Source organism: Typopeltis vanoorti, chromosome 13, assembly GCF_054136105.1.
Source record: "Typopeltis vanoorti isolate ZY-2024b chromosome 13, IOZ_Tvanoo_1.0, whole genome shotgun sequence".
Taxonomy (NCBI): domain Eukaryota; kingdom Metazoa; phylum Arthropoda; class Arachnida; order Uropygi; family Thelyphonidae; genus Typopeltis; species Typopeltis vanoorti.
The window spans coordinates 73,724,642-73,749,697 of record NC_143561.1 but is presented as its reverse complement, the minus strand read 5'-3'; the positions used below and the strand labels follow the sequence as shown (position 1 = coordinate 73,749,697).

Genomic DNA, 25,056 nt, shown 5'->3' with positions numbered 1-25,056 from the left:
TTCAAACTGCTTTTTCTCTTGGCACCTTTGTTACATACCTTTCCCTTATTTATGAAACTTAAATACAGATTCTTGTTATATTTGCTTGATTTCTCAGCTATTTGTCTTAAAGTCCCGAGAACCCCTAGTTAGCTTTACTCCAGCTTGGTTCTCCGTGTTTCCTTTCCACAATTTTTTGGAGACTTAAGTATTCTAGCATAAATGTTATCTGGAACACTCAATAATGAAATTCCTCCAGAAATTTCATATTGTGTTATTTCCTTTTTTATAAATAGGTGCTATGCGAGCTCTATTCCAATCATCCAGAATTCATCCCTATAACTGATGGGCTTCTGAATTTACAGTGTATCCACCGTAAAATTTTTATTTCTTCATATTTTAGCAATTTGGGTTGAATATCATCTATTTTCCACATTTTAAGTCTTTTTTTATGGCTTTTCTACCTCAAGCATTGATATTCCTAATTCCATTCCACTTGAGTGTTTTCTCCTAATCTGCTGTCACTGCTCATGTCATTTAGCATTCTTCTAAGTATTTATTCTTGACAAACAGATTATCATTATCTTCAGTTTAAGTCATCTTTATCATCTTTTAACTTTTACCTCCATTTCTAGGTTTTCTCAATAGCCTCCAGAATATTTTACTAGCTTCCTGATAATTATTTTCTGTGCTCTTACCAAAATCTAACCATTATGTCTTTTTTTAGTTACTTTTATACAATGCTTCACTTTCTTTCATTTTCTCTGTGTTCTCTCAGAGCATGTGCTGAATTATTTGCCTGGAATTTTTGATATACTTACTTTTTTTCCCTTGACTGCCCTTTTAGTTTTCTGAATCCATAATAGAGATCTGATTTTTCTATCCTCACCACATGCCCCTCTTGCCGAATCATTCAGTGTTATCTTCAGGTCTGTCTATTTGTCAGACTGATTCTTGTTTTAGAATTCTTTTAGTTTACTTGAATAATTTTTGTATATTTGTTCAAATTTGATTGTTTTAAAAACTTTCTTGCAAACAGAGAAATTTCTGAAAAGTCATGATGCTTTAAAAAAAAAATTAGGTTTTTTTGTTTCCAGTTTTGCTGGGTATCGATTTTCATTATCAAACTCCAATGCCACTTTATTATAAAAAGTGAGGAAAGTACTAAGACTACCCTTTACAAAACTACCCTTTACTACCCTTTACAAAACAACATTTTTCCCCTTATAAAGTATGATATTCCTGTACACCCATTCCTGAATTCTATCTTTTACCAACTTCTCTAGTACCGTAACCACTACCACCACCACTCTTGAGATGCTGACTGGCCTCTATACTTTGCTACTTCTATCTCTGAGCCTCCTTTATGCAGCAGGACTCTTTTTGTCATTTTCCCAGTAAATTGAACAGTTTGTTCAGAATAGATGCTAATTTCCCTGTGCATCTCATAATATATGGGCAGGTATGCCATCTAATCCCATGTCCATGTTAATATCAGGATTCTTCAACGTCCTAAACACCTCCAATTCTTTAACCTGTATTCTCCCATCAGTCAGAGTCACATGTGGTATTACAACATCACCACCCATATGGCATGCTCTTGCAAAATGATCACTCATTAATTCAACTATTTGGTTTAACCTCCCTACTGGCCGAGGTGGATGAAATAGTGATCTGCACTTCTTATCCATGTTATCAAACGGGTTTTACAGAATCATATCCAGATTTAGTTGGACATCTATAGACATCATGGCCGGTTGGTGGGGGGTAATCTTTAAAGGTACCTGTGGCATGACTATTAACAACAAATTACATGATTACCACAGTAATTAACTTTAATGAAATGAAAGTATAGCTATTATTATTATTATTATTATTATTATTACGTGACACCTCCAGGGAGTCCAAAGACTCATTGAGGGAGGACACCTACTTTACATCTCTGTGTCTTCACCACTCAATCCACCAACTACGACTATACCAACGCCATCTACCGCCCACTACTAGTATTTCAACAGACAATCACAAACATCTATGCCCACGGCGGGATTCGAACCCACAGCCTTTTGGCTGGAGAGCGGATACGCTAACCACTCAGCCAACCAGGCCGGCAATATTTTGCTATTTATATTGAAAATAACAGGAAATCATCAGTTTGTAGAAACAAGCAAATCATCAAGTACTGATGATGTGCTGTTATTTTCAGTATGAAATATCTGTACTTTCATTTCATTAAAGTTGATCACTGTGGTTATCATGTAACTATTTCATTTGCTTCTGTTACTACTTACTTCCCTACCATCAGCACTGTTTGAAGTCCTTTTCATAGTCATTCCTCCTTTTACTTTCCATATAGCGAAATTACTCATTACAATTTCTTTTGTCCTCATCAGCTAACTTCCACTCATAGTCATCTTTAGCCTTCCTTACCATAGAAATCATCCTTTATACGTGTGTCTTGTACTGCTCATAGGCATGATGATCACCTTTTCTTTACACTCGCTCCTCATCTCTTTCTTTTTTCTGCAACTCATAATGCTGTTCATCCATCCAATTCCCACCTTATTTAACCATCTGACCCTGAGTATGTAATCTAATACCACTTTCTTCAAATACTCTTTAACTACCTCCCATACACCACCACCACCATCTCTCTCCTCCAAATACTTATACCATAGCATTGCTGGAAACTGACTCTTCAGCTTCTCATAATTTCACTGTAGCTGAAATCTCCATAATAATTAGTCTACCTACGCTTGTCATGTTAATTTGCCAACTCATGCCATGTACATTTTCTTGTATATCTTCTAGATTATAGCAGCAACCAATTATATATTTCATCCTGTTGGCCTCTATCTATCTCAAACCAGATATCCTGAAATGAGCTGTCTTCTGCATCTCTGTCCTCCTGATGTACTACTTCTCTTTTTTTGGCTTTATTTTTTCATTTTCCCTCTATCATTAGCAAACCACCTCTTCCCATTTTCTTCCCCTAGTCATTTCTGAAAATGCTATATCTCTTATATTCAGTTCCTATGACTATATCATCCTTGTTAAACTAGTCTCACTACTGCCTATAACTTTTGACCAAGTTGAGCTAACCAATGCCAAAAACTCCTCGACCTCATTCTGAATATATCTGGTATTAGTATATATAAACTGATACTCCCTTTGTCCTCACAATTTTCCTTACACACTCTGTGGATTATACCACTAAAATTAAGAACCTTGGGGAGATACATTCACCGTCTCAAATCAGCATCTGTCTGCTCTGAAATTGTTAATTTGGTTATACAAGGTAGTTGTTTAATTAAGGTTTGGATAATACTAAGTTTGTAGTATTTTTATTAATAGTATTAGTAGTATCTGAATAAATTTTTTATGACAGTTTTTTTTTTGCACAGAAATTTAAGCTTATGTCTGGTCTTCATTCTGTTGAAGTATTTTTATCTAGCTTTGTGACTCAAAAACACAAACATTATATTGCATTGTATTCACTGCAACGATTTCAAGTATTATTATTATTATTATTATTACGGACAACTACAAGGAGTCCTAGACTCATCAAGGGAGGCCCTAAACATCATGTCAAAAACTATCCAACATTTGCCCAGTATCTATCAGAACAAGGTTTTTCGCCTGGAGGGTGGTGAATGAGTGGAATGGCTTATCTGTCTCAGTTGTGAGTTCTTTGTCTGTAAATGAATTCAAGAAGAGATATGATAGATATTGTTTTGATAGTTTGGGTCTCTCGCGATGAGTCTACTGACTCCATGGAGATACCCATAATAATAATAATAATAATCTGTCATACTTTGCTTTGAATTCTTTCACAGTCATGGCACCCTCAATAGATTCTGGTAACCTATTCCACTCATTCACTACTCTCAAAGCAAAAAACCTAGTTTTTAACACCCTTGCTAACCACACTCTTACTCAGTTCCATGGATGGCCCCTAGTTCTCCCACCAACACACCTGTTCTAAAAAATTTCCTCTGAATTTATCTTGTAAAAACCCTCAGTAATTTGTATGTCTCAGTCATATCACCTTCTTTTCTGCCTATCAACTAGTTTCTGTTATGATGTATATGTTTACTGTTAGAATGAAATGTGTCATGTTCTTTTAGGTTTATGACTTGTTTTTGATTTTCTAATAGATATTCTCAGAGTTTGGCTATTTTTCAATTGCTGTATTTCATTTGTGAGCCTAAGATATATTTTCTGCAGTAAACATTGTTTACTGTAGTTGTCTCCCACAAAATAATCAATATTATAGGATAATAATGACTGTTATGAAAAGCCAGATTTTCATAGTGAGGGTTTTTGGTGTATTTTGTATTGCTATATTGTTAATATTAGATGGAGTCATAAAGTAAGACTCTGCATTATGATCCTATCCAACAAGTTCATTCCCACATTGAATACATTCTCTCTAGATAAATTAGAATAGATTAATTAATTAACTAATGAATTCTTTCTTGCATTCTTCCTGCCCCCCCCCCCCCCTCCTGCCCAAACATGGCCCTGTTGTGTTATAGCTTTTATGATTGCTCCAGGGCCAGTTTAACATGGTAAGCAGGTGATGCGTCACATCGTGGCAACTTCTTCAAGGGGTAGAAGATGCTGTTTTATAAAAAAAATACTATCGGTGAAACATGTGGATGCAACATCCTTATTCATATTAAAGATAATAATCCTAAAAACAAGTGTATTCTGGTATCTCACTTATTTATGTGATGCCAAAAATTATTGTGAGATTGTCATTCTTTAATAATATGGTTATTGATTTTATTCTTGATGCCTGTCCTCCTTTTAATCTAGAAACATGTTTACCAGTAACAGAGTCAAGAAATATTTTATTTTGTCATCTTTAAAGTTGGTGAACCAAATGTAATCCTTATTGCACATGGAAATGAAATGAAAATCAGAAAAATGAAATTAAAGTTCAAATGAAAACAATTTTTGAACCTTGAGGAAGCAGTATATTCTCTGAGGTTGAATATGTCATTTGTCTTTAAATTTATTAACGAAATTACTATTCAAGTCATTACTTTTGAAGTAATTTTTATTTATTTATTTTTGTTTTTGTTTTTTTTTGTTTTTGAATATAGTAACCCCATCTAGTAAGTGTGGAATTGTTTATTAAAAATCTGTAATGCTACTGCCAAGAAATGTAGACCAAGAAATAAAACAAAACAGGAAATAATTGTCAACATTTGCATTTGAATAATTGCGTGTCGTAACTTCTGGAAACACAGGTGAAGTATGTTTGAGGTAGACATTGGGATTCCAAAAAAAGAGGAGTGAGTAGCTTACAATAATCATTTCTTCTCTTTTTGCTGAAATTAGCTGTTAAGTGTTCAGAATGTAACAGGTTTGGTGGAAGATGCAGAATTATAGTTGCCACTTCAGCTGAACAGTTTATATAGATTTATATAGAGGTAACTAATAATTTATATAGAAGAGACAGAGAGAGAGAGAGAGAGAGAAGAAACTTCTGTAGTAGGAATTGGAGTGAGTTATTAAGATAAAGGAGAGTGTCTCAATGATCATTCTCATTTAACAGTCTATCATTTGATTTTTAAGGAAGATTTGGCGATACTTTCTGAAATTCAAGCAGTATTTCAAAAGATGGCCAGATCATGGATTTATAAACGATGAGGATCAAATTCATATGGAGATGGCAGGTTTTTTCCTGCAAGAAATTAGGATTTATCTTCCCACAATTAGGCAAATCAGATAGAAGAACACACAATTTACACAGTAAAATATATACACTGCCCTGCCAAAAATATCTGGACATCCCTAGATGTAATGTACTGGCCTCCCATAAAGCACTGCATGGGATCTGCTATAAAAGGAAGGTAACAGACATCCAAAGAATAAGTTTTGCAAAATGCAGCTGGCCAGCAAACTCAAAACATGTCAGTTAAGTGATTTTGAATGAGGCATGGTCATTGGTTACTGTATAAGTCCATCCATGAGATTAGTGTTCTGACCAGGCATCCACGATCCACTGTATATGATATTGTACAGAAATACAAGAAGCAAGGTGCTACAATGGTCACACCATGATATATCCTTTTGGACCGTGACAAACAGGCCATTGCCCGAGAGCTCACATAGACGCCTAGGACCACACTTCAGGCCATCACACCTGCTGTATCAGTGGACCTAGCAGGTTCTCCTTCCACCTCCCAGTGTGGCCCCATCAACACAAATAGCACAGCATGCTCTTCATGAGATGGGGTTTTTCATTTGGTCTGTGAAGAGGAAGAGGAATCCTTTCATCTCAGAGATGAATGCTTACCGGTGTCTGTGCTGGTTCATGCTGACATTCTTGACAAATGGCCCATTTGTTACATCCAAAAGGATATGGAGTCTTCCTGATCATCGTGCGACCATTGTAGTACCTTGTTTCTCACATTTCTGTACAATTTCATGTACAGTGTGTCATGGATGCCTGGTCAGAACACTGATCTCATGGATGGACTTATACAGCACCCAGATCATACCTCATTTAAAATCACTTAACTGACATGTCTTGGGCTTGCTGGCCAGCTGTGTTTTGCAAAACTGCTGCCTTGGATGTCTGTTACCTTCCTTTTATAGCAGATCTTATGCAGTGCTTTATGGGAGGCCATTACATCTAGGGGTATTCGATACTTTTGGATACCAGTGGACGAAAGTGATGTGGAGTGATGAGAGTTGCTTTACTCTCCACCAGTTGGATGGACATGTATGGGTCTGGAGGTGCCCTCACAAGAGATATTACCAAGACTATCTCATGCCCACAGTGAAGCATTGTGGTGGTGGAGTCATGATATGGGCAGGGTTCTGTTATGCAGGTGTGGGAGCCTATACGTGGTGTGAACATGAGACTCGATGCCTTTGGGTCCAGGAGGTGCTAGCTAACCATCTTCCTGGAGCAATGGTGCAACTGTTTGTTTCTTCCATTATGACAATGTGCCATGCTGTGCATACAACACAAAGATGGTTCGCAGAGGTTGGCATTAACCTGTTGCCTTGACCAGCCAGAGTCTTGAATTGAACCTACTGAACCACCTATCATCACCAACCACCATTAATTGTTGGAGCATTTGAAAGCCGAATGGCAATGTTTTTCACCACAACAGCGTCAGTAACTTGTAGACAGCCTTTCAGGATGTATTGCAGTGGTTATTGCTGCAAAGGATGGCTAAAGATGCTATTGACTGCATTCTTCATGTATGGCCTGCCAAAGCAATGTCTGGATACTTTTGGCAGGGTAGTATTTAGGAATAAGTCTAATCACCTTATCTCCTAAAATTGTAATTATGAAAGCCATTCTGGGCAGGCTGTGTTAAAGGTCTGTAAGCATTATTTACAGACCTTTAACACAGCCTGCCCAGAATGGCTGTGTTAATTGTCTGTAAGCATTGTTTGTGCATTATTATTGTTATAAGGAATAGTTCAAATGAGACAATCTAATTAATATTAATAATAAATTAATATTAATAACTGAGAAAGTGCCTTCAGTACTGTCTCAATATTTAGAAAGCTAAGTTATTTTTGTGATTGAGAGCTACAGATGAGACTTAGTGATGGGAGGAGAAGCTAGATGTTATTTGTTATTTCAAAATGGAGAATCTTCTGTTTGAGAATCTTGGCAATATTAATGGTGAAATCATGTGAAGAAATCCTTTTCTAGAGAATTGAGTCATTAATTATGTTTTGAGAAATGAAGTTTAACTAGATTTTTCTAAGGATATCATGCAAATTCCAATTTTTTTTTTTTTTTTTCATGACAGTCTTATCAAGAGAGAGAAAGAGAGAGAGATTGGTTGTAGCATATTAGTTCCACACAACAGAGTTAAATAATAGGAGACTTGTTGTAAAGAGGAAAGAATGCATTTCTTTAGGGACCCCCAAACTATCTCGTACTGAAAATCTGCTACCACTTAAACCGTGACATTAGTATCTGGGTATTTTCAATCTCTCTCTCCTTCCCTCCCTCTAGTGGATTTTCTTGGGCTATATAAAAAAATTGTCTGATATATCATATTAATTCATTTTACACAGTCACAATCAGTATGCTTTGTACCATATGTGAGCTCATAAATTACTTTGTAACTTTTCTATGCAGAAAAAAGTCAGATATGTCCCAAGAAATGTCAAAATCAATATGATCATTCAGTCTGAGACATCACTGGTCATAATATCTTACCTTATTGAAATTAGGAATCTACAAAATACAACTTTGAATTCATCTCTCAGATTATATGTTAGTTTTTAACTGTCTTAAGTATTTGAACCAGAGCTATTTAAAATTAGCAGATCATTTTAAAATGATATATATATACAATGGGCAATATGAAAATAATGCTTCCTACCCTTTTTTCTCCCTTTTGATTCAAGTGTGGCAGAAAGTTTTACACATTACTGAGTGGGCAATAGTAGTCTCTAGTTCCACTGTGGTGAGTGTGGCTGTGATCAGTCATATAATTGCCATTCTGAACAGGTGGTTCAGAATGGCAGCTGTTTAAAGATGCCTGTATGAAGCACAGTGTTGATTAAATTCCATACTGATGTGTCTGATTGTAATTCATTCCCATCTGTAAAATGTGTATGGAGACAATACTGTTGACACGAGCATAGTTTGATATTGTTACACTTTAAAAGTAGTGGTGAAACTGAGGTCAGAGACAAATCACACCAATTTGAATGCAAGGGCTGCAACATTTGATTTGACTGATCTTCCCCATCCTGTTCATTACTTGATTCTCATCCTATGACTACCAGTGTTTGATCCTCTGAAGGATGCACTCTGATGATGCCATTTTGCAGATGATGAAGCTATGACAAACTGATTGTGTAAGGCTTATACATCAGAATAAAGACTTTTTTACAAGGTTGGCATAAATCTTCTCACTCAACAATGGAGAGTGATGAGACTGCTAAAATGATAGCATGCTTGCTTGTCTGTGTAAAAACTATTTTTAAATAAACTATATCTTCTGAGAAAAAAAATAGGAGACATTACTTTCATACTCTCCCTTGTCTTTGCACATGAATATGTATTTTTATGTGTGTGTGTTATATATGACATTGAAAAAATAACTGGTACTTCATTTTTGTTACATCTGTAGGGCCCAAGGTAGAGTTAGTTGATAAGATAAAGCTACCTGCAGGACAGTTTCCCCTTCTTTTATACAATGGAGAATTAACATGTCAGACACAGAGTGGCAAAACTACAGTCCTTGTTCTTTCCACACATCAGTTAGAAAAAATGAAAGAATATTCACCTGCAGAGGTAAATTTTATAGAAAATATACTGTCCAAATAGATGATGCTTATACTGATCTGTTGAAAAAAAAAACGTAATATTATTTTATAGAATATTGTGCAAGTGTTTCCACAGTGCAGTCAAGAATGATATTGATTCCTTTTACATCATGGGCTTGAATTCCATTTAGGATGCAGGAAACGTTTATAAGACATCAAATGAAAGTGAGTTAGCCAGTCTCGTATTAAAGTGCAGAATTTTTACTTGCTAAAAATCTGATTTTCCTTCTGCAAAACGAGCAAACAAACAATTTAGAGAACATCACACATCGACAGACCTAATAGACGGACTTACTGCAGTAAGTTTTAATTGCTCTCTTATCATAAATTAGATTTATCAAAAATTAGATTACTTGGATATGAGAAGTAATGTCCATCTGCCATTAACATACTGAAACTGACATATTAAAAAAGATGGAATCAAATGATTATGATGAATGAGAAGTGAATTTCATTACTAATTTCTGTTGCTTATTTCGTTCTGTTTCTGATGGGAGAGAATTTGCCTTTTTGAGACATTAATCATTTATGCTTTTTTTTGCAGTGAACATGCTTTATTATTTAGTGTTATTATGAAGACTTTTTTTGGGACACACATCATGGGTCGGTCCTGTTTAGCCAGCTAGTTGGCCGAGTGATTAGTGTATCTACTCTCCAACCAATAGGGTGCTGGTTTGAATTCTGCTATGGGCATGGATGTTTGTGATTGTCTTTAGGTGGGAGAGGAATTTCATCACCTGTGTGAGATCACTTCCCCTCTTCTTGAAAGGATAAAGTGGCTTAAAATAAACAAACACTCCAGGTTATGACCTCCATAACACGTTTGATCTTCAGAGTAGAGTTTCTAGACTGTGTAAAAAATAAATATGAAAAAAAGAAAAAATACAATAAAAAAATATAAAATTAATATAATTGGGGAAAAAATCCTTAGCGTCCACCCACTGTACGAATGTACCATAGGTTTACAGAAGCTGTATGTGGGTGGGAGCTACATAAAAAAAAATAATAAACTTAAAATGTTTAAAAAAGTAATTCATATCTTTGTGTTAAGGCTTAGGTGTTGGGAGAAACTCATGTCAAAAGCTTAATGGAGTGTAAAAGCACTGTGAAAGAATTAAAATATTATTTAATTCTTCCAATATTTCATCTCAGTCACTGAGACATTGTCAAAGAGAGAGACTTATAACCCACACACAGAAAGGCAACACAAAACTAAGTGAAACATGTGGATGAAAAACTAGATTCCTATCTAAGTGGGCATCCTCTGTAGGCATTTGTTGCCCTAGGAGGTAAACTGGGATCTCAAAGTATTGTTTCCCATATCTTGGGAAATTTAATGTGACCATATTCATTTCAATTAGGCCGATTTCTGAGAGCAGCTGCAGATTCCAGTATTTTTGACATCTGTAGCTGTTCTCAGAAATCAGCCTATAACTTGTATATTTCTATTATATCTACTCTTTCTTTTCCATTCCTCAAACTTTGAAGAGCATATAAATATAATAGGTAAAAAGAAAAAAAATAGAGAGGACAGGAAGGGATTGGGAATGCTGCTTATGATAGCAGGGGAATATGTCCACATAAGATAGACATGAAAGAGGGAAATAGGGGCAATGGTTATGAGGCAGTGTGGTTTTTAATTTTATTTGTATGGGTTCCCCCATTCCCCATCCATCACTTAGGACTAGTTGAGCCCTCCTAATGAGGAGTTAAGTATGTATTTATGACTGTAAATCCGTGTGTGTGTTCATGGGCTGGTTTGCCTATTCTGAGGGACGAGAAACTTGAGTTTCTGGGTGAAAAAAAACCCCTCATCCTTCATATGAAACAGCTAACTCACCTTTAGTTGAAAGAGACCAGATAAAGGTTCCTCATGTCATGGATGGGAATTGAATCCCAGCTCTTTCCGACCAAATGGTTTCATCTATACTGACTGAGCTATGGAGGCTCAGGCAGTGTAATATAAAGTAGAGGTTGACAGGAAGACATATTTACTGTCTGACCACAGATCTGAGACTCTGGCAACATGCCAAGAAGAGTCAATTCATGTTGGGGGGGGGGGAGGAATAAGACAATGTACGAATTCATTACCAACACACGAATCACATGCTTTGTACATAAGTTTCCAATTGTTGTACAAGCAAAATAGTTACCACTTTAAAAACTAGAATTTTCATAAAAGAAAACCTAATTTTCTGACATATAATAATAAGCACTTGTCCCACAAAATGCATTGATTACCCTATTATCGGAATGGATTCGCCTTCTTCTGACATTCACAGAAGTGGCGACTGGTCTCACATCTGTGGTCGCACAGCAGCTGGATTTTGCTATAGGCCAGGGAATGTGGAGGATGATGATGAAGAAATGTATAAACAACTTGGATTAGTGAACAAAGGAAGGATAATTATTATGGTTGATTTTAATTATGGTGGTATAGATTGGAATGAAGAGATAGCATATGGGAATAAGTAAATGAATTTTTTGAGTTCTTGAGAGATAACTATCACAGGTAACAAGTAAAGGAGAGCATGCAAGCTTCGAGAGCTTTAGATCTGATCATTTCATCAGAGGATGTAATTGTGAGTTGGGTTTGCACTTTCCTCCAGTTGGTTAGAGTGATCATGGATAGGTCACCTAGGTTGTGACTCACCATACACAAACTTTTATGAGGAAAGGTTATATGTGGAAGTACAAGGCTAGTGATTATGACAAGCTTAGGAGACAGCTTTGAGCTATAGCATGGAATGAGGAGTTGATTGGTGAAGAAATAAATTCTGCTTGAGAACTGCCAAAGAAATACATAACAGCACCAATATGTGAATGTATTCTGAAGGCCAAAAGGCTGAATAAGATAGGGATAAAATGGATGAATGAGGAGCTTAAGCATGACATCTGGAAGAAGAAGGTATATTTGGAGGCAGAAAAAGATGAATAATGGTAATAATCAGTTATATGAAGAGTATAAAGAAAAAGCCAGGAAAGTGACTCAATTACTAAGGAAAACAAAAGTGCAGTAAGAGCAAAATCCCTGGAGAGTTTTTTAGATATATGGCAAGTTTAGTGATGTTATCAGATAAAAATGGAGAATAGTGGCTGCAAAAGACCTTGTGTTGAGGTATTCAGGGATCAATTTATAATGGTTTCATTCTCATCAGGATGGAATCATGAGGAACTTAAGTGTAGAGGAGCTAGGAGAGAATGGCTTAATTGTGAATGAGCAGGAGGTATTTGAAGAAATAAATAACCTTGATGTCAATAAGACAATATTATATGATTGGCATACCACCATGCATCTTAAGGGAATGTTCCAAGGAATTGGTAGTAGCATAGCATGCCTGTTTAATAAGTCTTATTAAAGACTTATTAAAGCATGTTTAATAAGAGTCTTTTAACATGTTCGCTGCCAACTACGAGTATACTCGTAGTTGGTAAACCAGCTACACAAGCCAGCTACGAGTATACTCGTATGACGCTTACCGCCAGCAACGAGATTACTGTACTGACCTTGAAGAAGTGAAAATGCTTGGTTTGTGGAGCTAGCATCAAAACTGTGTATTCTCATAGATGGTATATGCTCTGCACAAGCCAACTACGAGTATACTCGTATGACGCTTACCGTACTGACCTTGAAGAAGTGAAATTGCTTGGTATACGGGAACAGACTATGCCGAAGTAGCGTGGCAGTGAACGTATTAATAAGGTTCCATGGGAATGGAAAAAAGGTAAAATTGTTCCACTGCATAAAGGTGGTGATAAGGCTATGACTACAATTATAGGTCAATCTGTATATCTGGAGTTGTGGTGAAGGTACTAGAGAGAGAGAGAGAAATGGGTGAGAAGTAGGATACAGAAATGGGTTGATAACAGCATAGGTTTGTTAAAGGGAGATCATATTTTACTAACTTACTTATGTACTATGGCAAGATGACAAATACCTTGGACAGGGGAAATGCATATACAATACTAGCTTGATATCCGTGTTTTGCTATAGTATTTAACTACTATAAATCCATTTTGACTCCAATAAACTTTCCTTTGATTGCAATGAACAATTTAAGTGTAGCACAACTACCCAATGTCAAGCAACACCCTGTGATTATTAAAAGTCATGGTTCCATCGAATAACATGACCAACATCACATTCATGTTCAAGTTGAAATTCCCTTTATTTGATACCTCACATTATATTTTTAGACGTTTGTACATAGAATTCGAAATTTATAGATCTTTGTTATTTAAAAACAATGAGATTATAGTACTTATGGGTATATAACATTTTTTGTTTTATAAATTGTTATTTTTGTTTTTTTAATTGGTTTTGTGATATAATAGCATAATAGCAAAAGTAAATGAAAACTAATAAATAAAAAGTATATATAAAGTTTGAATAAAGTGAAGCATATTGATGCAGAAAAAACGATGAAGTGAAATTGGAAATATAACATTTGATGAAGAAATAAAAAAGAGAAGATTATAATGAAAAAATAACACAAAAAATACCTACGACTTTTTTTCTCTACTTAAGGATCTCTTGTAGACCACATTGGTGGTTCTTCCCTCATGTGCTAGGATCACCAGTCTGTTGAGTGAGCTCACTCTGGAGCAGGCCACATAGCACTGCCCATGTGAGAAGCAGTCTTCGCTCAAATCAATCTCTGCCACCTTCAGCGACTGCCCCTGGGACTTGTTGATAGTCATAGCAAAGTGGACCTTGAGGGGTGAACTGCAGCCTCTTGTACTCAAAGGGGGGGGGAACTCACTCTGATGGTATGAATGGTATATGTGGTTGTGAACACCAATTTCCCCCGAGCACAGCCAGTGAACGCTGTGGCCTCAATGACATTCCTGTGGAGGGCCTTCACTCGCAGCTTAGTACCATTGTAGAGTTTGGATGGGTTGATGTTCTGCAGCAACATCACTGGAGCCCCCACTTTGAGGAGAAGCTTGTGGGCTGGGAAAACCAGGAGGGTTGAGGGTGTTGAGGAACTCCACATGGGCCTACAGGAAAATATTTTCCTGGTCATCTTTTCCTCTGACTTAGGATACTCTCTGTCCCCTATTTTGAGTAGGAGTTCAGAGAATTTCTCAGCAGACACATTGCCTCTCAAGTGGGCACTCATGTTCTTTCTGAGAGAGACAGCATTCCCAGATGAGGGACCATAGATACAACCTTGATGAACACCGTAACCTCATCAGCTCGAGTTCCCCTTGGCACTGCAAGCAGAGTCTGCTGGAAGTCTCCAGCCAGCAGCACAGTGACTCTTCCCCCCCATCACTCCATCATTGCCCTGCTGTCTTTAAGGGCTATGCTTAGTGCCTCAATACTCCTCCACTCCTTTTGCTCCATGGTGCTTTCATCCCAAACAATAAACTTATAGTCTCACAGCACTTGGGCCATATTGCTTTGTTTTGAGATGTTGCACAGGGATGTTTCTGCATGGATGAGGTTGAGTGTCAGCTTGAAAGCAGTGTGGGCCGTCTTGCCTCCCCTCCTACAGTGTAGCAGCGATGCCAGAGGATGCGGCAGCCAAGGCGATGCTATGTTCACTCCTTATTTTTGCCAGGAGCAAGTTGATAAGAAAGGTTCTTCCCAGTACCACAAGGAGCATCCAGGAAAAAGACCTGCCCAGCACCTGACTCAATGCTGGTAAGGACCTGTTGATAGACAATGAACTGCTCATCCATTAGTAAACCTCTCGTTATTCAACTCCACTTGTGCCAAGGCATTCGTGTCATAGCTGGTCTCCCTCAGATAGTCCCTGTTTCCCAAGACTCCTCCAGACCTTGTTGGCCGAGGCAGGCCATGCTGTGGCAAGCCCTGTTCTCTCAAAGCCAACACTGTGTCCTTGTTCGTCACCTGCTGTGCACTGCCTTGCAACTCCCTCTCCACCTGCCATGTGATGTCCTCTGAGAGACTGTCTTTGTACTTCTCCCAAAGTCTCAGAGGATTGGAGAGTTGACAGAATACCAACATCACTGTGAAGAACTCCTGCAGCTTGAAGGGAGAATCACATAGGGCAGCATCCTCCAAGGGGTCCCAGTGCTTGTCATCCTCCAGCTAACCTAATGCCTTGCATGTAGACTGGAATGTGGGATGGAGGACACATTCACAGTCTTCAGCTCTGAAAAGGACATTGGGCCTCGAACCTCATGTAGCTGCAGGCAGAGATGATAACACTCATCTCTGCCTGCAGGTACCCCACTGTCTTCCATCTCTCCTCTGAGATGGAAGACAGTGGGGTACCTCTCATGAATGGGAAATGCCAAGATCCTCCAAGCTGTTGATGTACTGCCTACTCTCGTACAATTTTATCGTATCCCTCTTATTCTCCAGGGCAAAAGCTGCCTGGTCACTGCCCTTGTTCATGTACTTGCAAATGTACTTCATGGACTTGACAAAGTTGCATAATTCCAAATTGATATGAGCATCAAAGATACATGACAGGACAGGGTAGGACACCACCCAACAGTTTTCCAACTCTATCCCATTGATTTCTACGGTGAAGCCACCGTCAGATGGAGACCTCCTCCAATACTGCGTGTGTCCATCGTCTCCTGTCTGAGTGTTCTTGAGAATTGGCTGGGGATACCTCCTGCTGCAGCCACCTCCTTTCATGCAGGGCGAATTGTGGTTCAAACTGCCACAGGGCAGCTTGAACCATGTTCTTGTTGGCCTTGACAATGTTGTGGAGGAGAGGGTCTTGCTCAGGGTCAGGTATTTTGGCACCAATGATTTTGTCAATCATGTGAGGGAAGATGCACTGCTCTAGCCACAGCAAGATGTGGATACAAGGCAGACCCTGCTTTTGCCACTCCATAGAGTACATGATCACCCCCCCCCCCCCAAACAGACTGCCCTTGTACGAGAGAGCCATCATCTTCTTCACCTTGAGATCGAACACCCTGTCTATGATGTCTTGACAATTGTGTGACTTTGGCCCAGGCAGCAGTGCATCTGTGATATACAGGTAATCCTCGACTTACGACGATTCTCACTTACGATGACTAAAAATTATTATTAAAAATTCTCTAATTTAACTTTGCTGCCAGTATATACATAACATATATCACATTGCTTTTGTATACGCATCACAGTGTCACCGTTAGTCGATCAGAAAAGCCTTTCACCAATACGCAATAGCCACTGCTATGATTAACCCACTTCTAACTTATCACAGCCTTTGGCACGTTAGTTGTTAATCAGCAGTTGAAATGTTCATTTCTCTCATTGCAATTTTTGTATCTCGTTGTAACTCTATCATGTCCAGTAAGAGAAGTACTGATGAAAATTCCAACATAAAAAAGAATCCGAGGAAAGCTTTAAGTTTAGATGTTAAAATGAAGGTCATTAAAGCTTATGACAAAGGAAAGAAAGTCGGTGAAATAGCACAAGAAGAAAAACTATTGCATTCAACTGTTTCAACAATTATAAAAGATAAATCAAGAATAATGGAGATAGCTAAAGAGGCAGTTGATATGAAATTTGCAATTTTAATGAAAAAAAAGAGAAGGGCCAATTCATGAAATGGAGAAGCTTTTAATGATATAATGATACAATAATCATAATTATAAAAGATGAAGGCTATTTACTAGAGCAGATTTTTAACGTAGATGAAACCAGACTGTTCTGGAAAAGAATGCCAGAACGATCAGGAGCATCAAGACTTTCATAAAGCTCACAATTGTGGTAAAACCTCAAAGGCAAACTCAAACAATTGCCCAGCCACCACCAACTCGCATAAACCACCACAAGTAAAGGTTTGGGACATATGAGCAATGTACTCAGCAGAGCTGGTGTAGTTGTCCCTCCCCCCCCCCTCGCTGTCGTGGGACATGATGGAGAACTCCTCTCGTTTGTCCACCATGTGCTTCACAATTAGCTCATGCACATCCCTAGCCATTAGCTGAGTGTCATACATGATATAGGAGAGACACTGGAACAGGTAGGCTCCATCTCCTGTGATGGGGGATAGTAGTGTGAGGCACCATCTCTCCATTCAAAACTCAATTGCCATACTGACTTGCCAAAAAAAAAAAAAAAAAAGTGACAAAACGCACTAAAAAGTGAAAAATAATCCTTTCTTAAATATATGAATTTAAACTTTTTGGAATCGGCGCCAAAATTAACGCAAACATTTTCAATTACACGATTACCTATTTATTTCTTGTCAAATATTACTAAAAGTTCTGAAAAGAACTGATTCAGAAGTATGGAAAAAAACTGAAACACGAAGTAGTCCTAAGACAAATAATTTACAGAATTATTATTCTGTGAATTATTAATCACAGAATACTCATATGCATCCATGGATTTATCTTCTCAGCCACTCATACTTATTAACACAAGTCACAACTTCTCTTACAAGAGTTCTGTCACCTATGCTGCAGACACGCTGCTACATGTCTACTCGTCACCTAGTGGATACAAGTGTAGCGATAGAAAATAACGTACGTGTACTTTCATCAAGAATAAATATATTTCTTATTACTGAATGCATGAAGTAATGATATGTAACTTCCAATACACATACTCACTTTTTTTAGTATAAGTATGTATAGCTTGTGAACTATACTTTGTACAGAGTTAATTTGTTCATTAAATTTGGTGCCGACTCCAAAAAATTTAAATTCCTATATTTAAGAAAAGATTATTTTTCACTTTTTAGTGCATTTTGTCCATTCTCTCTTTTTTTAAAGTCAGTTTTATAGTTTTTTTAAAAGTCTCTTAGCTTTGTTGTTTCATTTTTATAAAGATGTAGATAAACCTACAAAAAACTGTTAGGGGACTGCTGGAGAAACATCCTATTTCGAATAAAAAATACCCCTTTTTACTTTTATCTCCTTTTTACCCTTTTACAGGTCAAATTTTATAAAACCATTAAAACACTTTCTAATGATTTTAAAAAGACACCTATTTGCCAAAAGAGAATGTTATAACTCAACAAACACAGGAGTTACAAAGGGTTTTATAATTCACCCTCAAATCTAGATTTGCCCCTTTAGGGTTTGATTAGGACAAAATCCTGAATTACTGTATATTATCGCGTATAATGCGAAAAATTTATGGTAAAAAATACTACTTAAAGTTAGGGGTTCGCATTATATGCTGATCCTAAAAAATATAACGTCTTATTAGACTTGCACACACAATATATACTACCTAATTTGGTTGTATACTACCTATACAACCAAATCTACTTGACCCACTTGCATTCGCCGACCGAGCGCGCATCGTATCTACGCATAAAGCCAGTAATGTAAGTAGTGCTAATTATAGAGCACAGTGAGATAGATAGGGCCGATAGATAGGTATATTGGTTTAACCACAGTTCATTTTAAATATTATTCGCTAAACAAACCTAGCCTGAAAATGAGCCAACAGAAACCTAAACGTTCATCTTTTGAATCAGAATTTAAATTGCGTGTCATGCAGTTTGTAGAAGAACATAATAACAGTGTTGCTATGAGAGAATTTGGTGTAGCAGAGAGTAATATTAGACTTTGGCATAAGCAAAAATACAGTCTTGAAAAAATCTCCAAAACTAAACGTGCCCGTCTTGGAGATGTAGTGAGATGTAGTATCCTTTCCAAACTCGAAGAAGAGCTAAATGAATGGATTTTGATACAACGACAAGATGGCATTATAGTAGCAAGAAATGCAATTCGTTTTCGAGCTCTGCAACTCAAGAATGGTAAATTCAACACACCAGGTATTTCATCTTTTCTTGCTTCGCCTGGGTGGTGCAACAGATTTATGTAACACAAAGCATTAATTAACATTACAACACTGAACAAAAACTGTGCAGAAGTTACCAAAGCAGTTTGAAGAAAAAGTGCAGTCCTTCAGTGGCTACATTGAATGCTTGATTTTCTAAGGGTTTTATGTAGAAAATGGTCAGAGGCATGTGGCGGGGGGGAGTCCATGACTGTCCCATTACCTTCTAGTTTGTATATTTTCCTTTTCCATGTGAAATAACCTGGAAATTTGAGAAAAATTTAACAAAGCGCTCGCACAAGCCCCCGCAAGTTTGTTATAGCTCACCACTGGACTCAATCCATCCTAGACAGATGAGAAGGACAGGATAGGTTCCAGTCATTGGGTATTTTTCCTGTTTATATATTTTGTATTTCAGTGTAAGAAATAAATTTCACCCTGAAAAGCAGGTTTTATTCCTGGAGGAATGGGAAGGATTGAAACCTTAGAAGTGCATGAGGAGAATGTGTTTTAAATACTAAGTACTCTGAAAGTCAATAATTATGCTAGTTGGACTGGATCGAATTTCATTGCTTGTATTGAAAGAATGTGTTAAGAAATTGACATCTCCGTTGTTCAATGAAAGCCTGGCCATGTTTCCTAGAATAGGTACCTTCCTACTTCAGTCACACTCGGAGGTATCGACAACCACGGCTGGCTGAGTCAAGGTCAGTGCACACTGGCCTTAATAGCACAATCCACATGCAAAGTGAGGAGCGCCTGATTTTCAAACATGTTTGCACTTGTCTCATCATTTAAAACCATTATATATATATATATATATATATATATTGTTGTGTTGTACATCCTGGCTCTGAATCCGCTATCTTGTTAGAACGTAGTTCTTATTTAAATTATCTGTTTTTTATTATCTTAATTAATTGTTCGTTGATTACTAATCCAAATATAGAGAAATTTATATTATCCTGTGCCACCCTATATTCAAATTAGTCTATATAATATAGTGGAATCAATCATCAACTAACTTTAGCAATCGCACCTTTCTACAGGCCGAGTTTAAAATTAATATTTATGCAAGGTCCGATAAACTTTATGACTGGTGCAATGAAGAAAAATCAGGCAAACAACAAATTGAATCCAATGAAATAAACATTTAATACAGGGTTATAGAACATTTAAGTAAAACTATAAAAACAAGACACTGCAAATCAGCTTAGTCCAAATGCTCATAACAAACATAGAACATTTGGCATTGCACATTCAGCTGTCAATACTATATTCATCCGAATAATTGAAGATGGTCCACGCAGTTCAATGTTACAGAATCTCACAGTAATTATTCTTACAGTAGAATTCTCTAATTCTCTCTTAGTCAACTAACACTTAATTCAATTATGAGGCAGTTATCACTTCAAGGGGGAAACACTTTAAAGCTCCATACTGCGGCTAATTTTAGTAGAACGCCACAGTTAATGTTAAGATATATTGGGCAGAGCTAACACTTATTTCTTCATGCTGAAATATAAAAAAATGGACTGCTCTTACCGGGTTACATCCTTTGCACGTTGAAATCACTATAGGCACACTTAAAACTGAAGTTAACTATTACTATTACTATTATTACGGGCAACTCCAGGGAGTCATTAGACTCATTGAGGGAGGCCCCAAATCATATTCATCACAACTATTCAACATTCATACAGTATCTATCATACCTCGCCTTAAACTCATTCACTGTCAAAGCATCCACCACAGACTCAGGGAGCGCATTCCACTCATTCACTACTCTAAAAGTAAAGAACCCAGCTCTAACACCTTTACTAACCACACTTTTGCCCAGTTTCCATGGATGTGCCCTAGTCCTCCCACAACCAGCCCTGTTCTCAAAAATATCTTCTAAATTAATTTTATAGAAACCCTTCAGTAATTTGAATGCCTCAATCATATCTCCCCTCCTCCGCCTATCAACCAATTTTTGCAACCCACAAATCCTCAACCTGTTCTCATAAGGTTCATTCCACAGACCTGCTATCATCTTGGTCACTCGCCTCTGGATCCTCTCCACCTCCTCCCCATCAAGAAGAAATCTAGGTGACCAAATCTGGGCACAGTAGTCGAGATGGGATCTTATCAAGGCTCGATACAGAGGAACAATAACCTGCTTGTCTCTGCTTGTCAACGTATTCTTCAGCAACCAAGTGATTTGATGAGCTGATTTGGCCACTTTTGCAATATGTCCCCTAAACTTCAACTCCTTATCCACCAACACTCCTAAATCTCGTGCCTCATCGATTTCCTGGAGCACAGTTCCACCAATGCAGTAAACTGCCACCAATCTTTTCACCCCAAAATGCATAACCTTACATTTTGCCACATTAAATTGACATCCATTCTCCTTAGCCCAGACCTTCAATCTAACCAAATCATCCTGCAAAATTTTGACGTCATCTGCATTCACTATTGCCCTACCCAACTTCGCATCATCCACAAACAAAAGAACTGTTCCTCTCAGATTCTTTCCTATATCATTTATGAACAAATTAAACAGCAGTGGTCCAAGAACAGATCCTTGTGGCACACCACTAGTCACAGGCCGTCTTGTGGACTCTACTCCTGAGTAAACCACTCTCTGATATCTCTCTGTCAACCACCCTCCTATCCATCTCACCAACCCTATGTCCATTCCCATATGCTGCAATTTACTGATTAGAATTCCATGTGGTATCCTGTCAAAGGCCTTAGCAAGGTCCAGCAGAATCACTGTAAACCCATTACCCTTATCCAGTTCAGCCGTCACTGTGTTATAATACGTGAGCAAGTTACTGAGGCATGACCTACCCTTCACAAAACCATGCTGTCCCCGATACAGTATCCCATTTTCTTCTATCCAATCTTGTATTTTCCTCTTGACTATTTTCTCTAAGACCTTGATAATGATTCCTGTTATGCTGATTGGGAGGTAATTTTCAACAGCAGCCTTGGAACCACCTTTGTGCAGCGGAACTATTTTCCCTTCTTTCCACCCCCTTGGGACTGACCCAGACCCGAGGCTCAAATTAAACAAAATGGTCAAGGGCACTGACAATTCTTTAGCCGCTTTACGTACGACACGAGCTTGTATACCATCCAATCCCGCAGATGTATTGACATTGAGGTTCTGTAATAGACTAGTTACCTCTACTTCATTCATCACAATTCCAGTATAAGCTGGTGGTTCTTCCATTCCTGCAAAGTCACCACCTGGATGATATATTCTTGCAAAGTGCTCGCTCAGTAATTCCACAATATCGACTGATTCGGTTACCTCCCTACCCTCAGCATTTTTTAAGATCATTCTACCATGAGCATTTTTCCTTTTACTTGCAACATATTGAAAAAACTGTTTGGGATTCTCTTTAGCCTGCATGGCCAATTTTCTTTCGTAATCTGCTTTTGCTTTTCTTACCACCCTTGTTACCATCCTACCCTGAGCTTTATACTGTTCCTGCACCTGATGGTCACCTTTCTCCTTAAATTCCCTCCACAATTGTTTCTTTTTTTGCAGCTCAAACTTAATAGTGTTATTCATCCATTTAACCCCTACTTGATTTATTATTCGGACTCTTGATATACAGTCAACCATTGCCTCTTGCAAACAGTTCTTAACCACCTCCCATGCACTATCAACATCCAGCCCTTGCAGTTTTACATGCCATGGCACTGAGCCAAGCACACACCTAAGCTTGTCATACTTACCAGCCCGGTAATTCCACATGTACCCTGTCTTAATTGTAAATTCCACTCCTTTAGCCACCTCCCAAGTCATGACCTTATGGTCACTCTCACCAATTAGTGGCAACATGGTCATGTTCGTTACAGCCACATTCTCAGTTGCAATTACAAGGTCCAGCACTCTCTGCCCTCTGGTATTTTCCACTACATGTTGCCTTTGATAGTTGTCCCTTAATAACCGCATAAAATCCAATTCCTTCCTCCCATGTGTCCTCTCCTCTTTCCAGTCAATGTTACCATAATTGAAATCACCCATAATAATTACCCTCCTTCCACTCATTTCTTCTATTTGCCTATGCATACTATCCCCACCATCTATTCCATCACCTGGTCTATAGCAGCACCCAATTGTATATTTTGTTCTGCTAGATTCTATCTCACACCAAACAGCCTCAAATGTGCTCTTTTCTCTATCATGCAGTTCAGCTTCTATACTCCTTGGCTGCAGCTCATCAGCTATCATCAGTAACACTCCTCCTCCCCCCCCTTTTTATTCACCCTGTCACTCCTGAACACGCTATACCTGTCGCATTCAATCCCACTAGCACTATCATCTTCTGTCAGCCATGTTTCACTAATACCAACAACCTGTGGCCTGGAAGCGCCAACCATGGCCAAAAACTTTTCCTTCTTGTTCCTAATACTCCTGGCATTAGTGTACATGAATTGCAGAAGCCCATTTGTCCTATCCCTACTTTGATGCCTTATACTAACTATCCCATTCTGATTTGTTGTCCGTCGTACTCGCTCGGGCATAATATACTCATTCATACACTTAACTGTCCCCCCTAAAGTCTGCATATCTACTCCCCCCCCCCTCTTAATAAATCTAGTTTCCCTGAGTCTGTACATCCACTTCCACATCATTCATCAACACTTTTTCAAGTCTCCGTACACCAACTCCATTCAAATGTAACCCATCCATCTTATATAAGTCCTTTCGCCCATCGAACTCATTCCACACATCTACAAATTCCACACCACTCTCCATGCATAACCCATGCATAAAGTCATTGGTAATTATGGCCCTCCTTCTAAACACTTCGCTGTCATACCGCGGTAAGATACTCACCATCCTAACTCTCTCACTCTTCTCTTTTGCTACCTCAAATAATTCCCTCACATCCTCTATCATTTCCATTTTGTCCTCTTTCAAATCATTTGTTCCTGCCACGATTATCATCTCTTTCACCCTTTGTTTTTGCAGTCGAATAGATTCGCTGACGTCCTTTATGTTCGCACCCGGCTGGTATGACTTCGTTAAACTCTCAACTATTACACCTCTGAATAGCGAATCCCCATACAGCACTCGCTCCTTCATTTTATTGATGTTTACGAACATTCTATTATTTGCTGTCACAGACATTCGCCGGTTATTTGTCGGAACGTTCAGCACACATTTTTCCATACGCTCCAGTTACCTTTTAGCTCTGTGTATCACACCATTCAAACGGGCAATTTCACTACTCACATTTATCTCACCATTTTCATTATCAATCAGATCATCCATTCGTTCTGTATTTACACTTTCAACGACGCTCTCACACCATCTGGCACTACCACGCAATTCTCTAGCACACCGCCATTTTCTCCATTCTGGCTATCGTTAACGATATCACTCTCGCCACACGAAACACGCTTGAAATCCTCATTCTCTTTACACTTTCTGCACATATTAACTCCACTATCACTTTCTAACCAGACTCCCACCGCTCTTCGCAAGGCATACATCTCACAGACAGCACATTGCATAAATTCGTTTACATCAAAACTCTTAAACAAACATGGCGACTGGCTGCCATTTTTTTCTTTATCGGTGCATATGTACGCTATCTTATCTTAAAATTAATAATTAAAATAACAGAAAACATGCAAAAATTGCACAGACACACCAAGAAACAAAAAGCAAACAATACTACTTAAAATTCTAGTAAAATTTCTAATGTTAACACAAAATAATACTAATCTTTTCAGGAGCTCTCGACAAGCCGACGATCTAATCAGTGCGACACCAAGTGACCTAATATCATTATGGCCCTTCTTCTAAACACTTTGCTGTCATACCGCAGTAAGATAATCACCATCCTAACTCTCTCACTCTTCTCTTTTGCTACCTCAAATAATTCCCTCACATCCTCTATCATTTCCATTTTGTGCTCTTTCAAATCATTTGTTCCTGCCACGATTATCATCTCTTTCACCCTCTGTTTTTGCAGTCGAATAGATTCGCTAACGTCCTATCATTACATTATCATCCTACCATG

The 25,056-nt window shown here is 38.0% G+C and overlaps 1 protein-coding gene across 5 annotated transcripts in view; it reads left to right on the top strand.

The window, feature by feature from the left end:
- Positions 1-25,056, top strand: part of Oseg6 (intraflagellar transport protein Oseg6) — a 745,559-nt gene that overhangs the window by 332,589 nt on the left and 387,914 nt on the right. For all 5 annotated transcript variants that reach the window (XR_016549279.1, XM_090403102.1, XM_090403101.1 and 2 more), the window contains one exon: positions 9,108-9,271. Coding sequence is in view for 4 of the 5 variants with exons in the window: in XM_090403102.1 (XP_090259228.1) it covers positions 9,108-9,271 (164 nt within the window). In the remaining variant the exon portion in view is untranslated. The remainder of the gene's footprint in view (positions 1-9,107; positions 9,272-25,056) is intronic.